The 1,510-nt window shown below is 43.8% G+C and overlaps 1 protein-coding gene across 1 annotated transcript; it reads left to right on the top strand.

The window, feature by feature from the left end:
* Positions 1-219: 219 nt before the first annotated feature.
* Positions 220-849, top strand: LOC120296945 (the record flags this gene model as incomplete). Its single annotated transcript, XM_039319015.1, has 1 exon — positions 220-849. A coding segment is annotated over exon 1 (630 nt), but the record flags the coding sequence as incomplete, so codon positions are not given.
* Positions 850-1,510: the final 661 nt, after the last annotated feature.

The following is a 1,510-nucleotide window of genomic DNA, read 5'->3' as shown; positions in this document are numbered from 1 at the left end:
ATAGAGATCATAAAGAAACAAAACTTACAGCCCAGCGACCTACTAGTGAGCTTCGATGTCATATCCCTCTTCACCCAAGTGCCTATCAAAGAAGCCTTGACAGCTATCCAAAACAAATATAACCCCCCCAAACACATCTTAGATCTGACCAACCACTGCCTATCCAACACATACTTCATCTATAATGGACAAAAATACAAACAAACAGAAGGAGCACCCATGGGATCACCCCTCTCACCTGTCATTGCCAACCTCTACATGGAACACTTTGAAACCCAAGCTCTAGAAAAATCTGATCACAAACCCAAACTCTGGCTCAGATACGTAGACGACACCTTCATAATCTGGCCACATGGGAAAGAAAAACTGGACAACTTCCTCACACACCTCAACAGCCTACACCCCAAAATACAGTTCACCATGGAAACAGAAGCTAACAACCAACTTCCCTTCCTGGATGTCTTAGTCTACAAGAAATCCAATGGCTCCCTAGGACACACCATCTACCAGAAGAAAACACACACAAACCGCTATCTGCACGCTCTCTCACACCACCACCCAGCACAGATCAACTCTGTAGCCAAGACACTCATCTCCAGAACAAAACGCTTAGCTGACGAACAACACCTAAAACCCGAACTACACACTCTCACCAATGTACTAACATCCAATGGATTCCATAGAAATAAGATTACAAACCTAATCCAAAAAGAAACCCCCACTAAAATCCAAGACAAAGAACAAGAAAACGGCAAAGCCCTCCTCCCATACATAAAAGGCACCACAGACAGAATCAGTAAGATCCTCCATAAACACAACATCAAAACAGCATTCTGCACAAACAGAAAAATATCCACCATCCTTAGAAACCCCAAAGATAAAATTGAATTAGAAAATCAAGGAGTATACGAAATCCCATGCACCACTTGTCCCACCACATACATCGGACAAACCAACAGAAGAATAAGTGCACGCATTGAAGACATAAGAACTCAATCAAAAAAGAGGAACCAACATCTTCCTGGTCCAACACCTTAAAGCTACAGGACATGAAATTGACTTTAAAAATACCAGAACCATTGCCAAAAGTGAACATTTTAATAACAGAATAATCAGAGAAGCCATCGAGATAGAAAAACGCCCACACAGCATGAACAAGCGAGATGATACCTCCCGCCTACCAGCCATTTGGAAACCCGCCCTCATTGACAAACGACTCCCTAACACAAAAAATGATACCAGACCCACACTCACAAAAACCACACAGGATGTCACCACCAAACATCCACGCAAAAAACAAACCCAAAGCCACACTGACTATGAGGCACGACCACAAACCAGAAGCCAGACCACAGCTGCATCATTAGCCACTTTAAACCCCCCCAATCCATACATGAAGCAAACTGACACCCTCCATGAAGAGGAAGCACGACCACGAACGCGAAGCCAAGGAATGGCAGGGCAGCCCAAAATCTTGAATCCCTCTGCAACTCAGACTAACCTGAGCACA

This window comes from Crotalus tigris, unplaced genomic scaffold, assembly GCF_016545835.1.
Source record: "Crotalus tigris isolate CLP2741 ecotype Arizona unplaced genomic scaffold, ASM1654583v1 scf7180000021925.25895, whole genome shotgun sequence".
In the NCBI taxonomy this organism is placed as follows: Eukaryota; Metazoa; Chordata; class Lepidosauria; order Squamata; family Viperidae; genus Crotalus; species Crotalus tigris.
The sequence above is the reverse complement of the archived record's forward strand: the minus strand, read 5'-3'. Positions and strand labels throughout refer to the sequence as shown.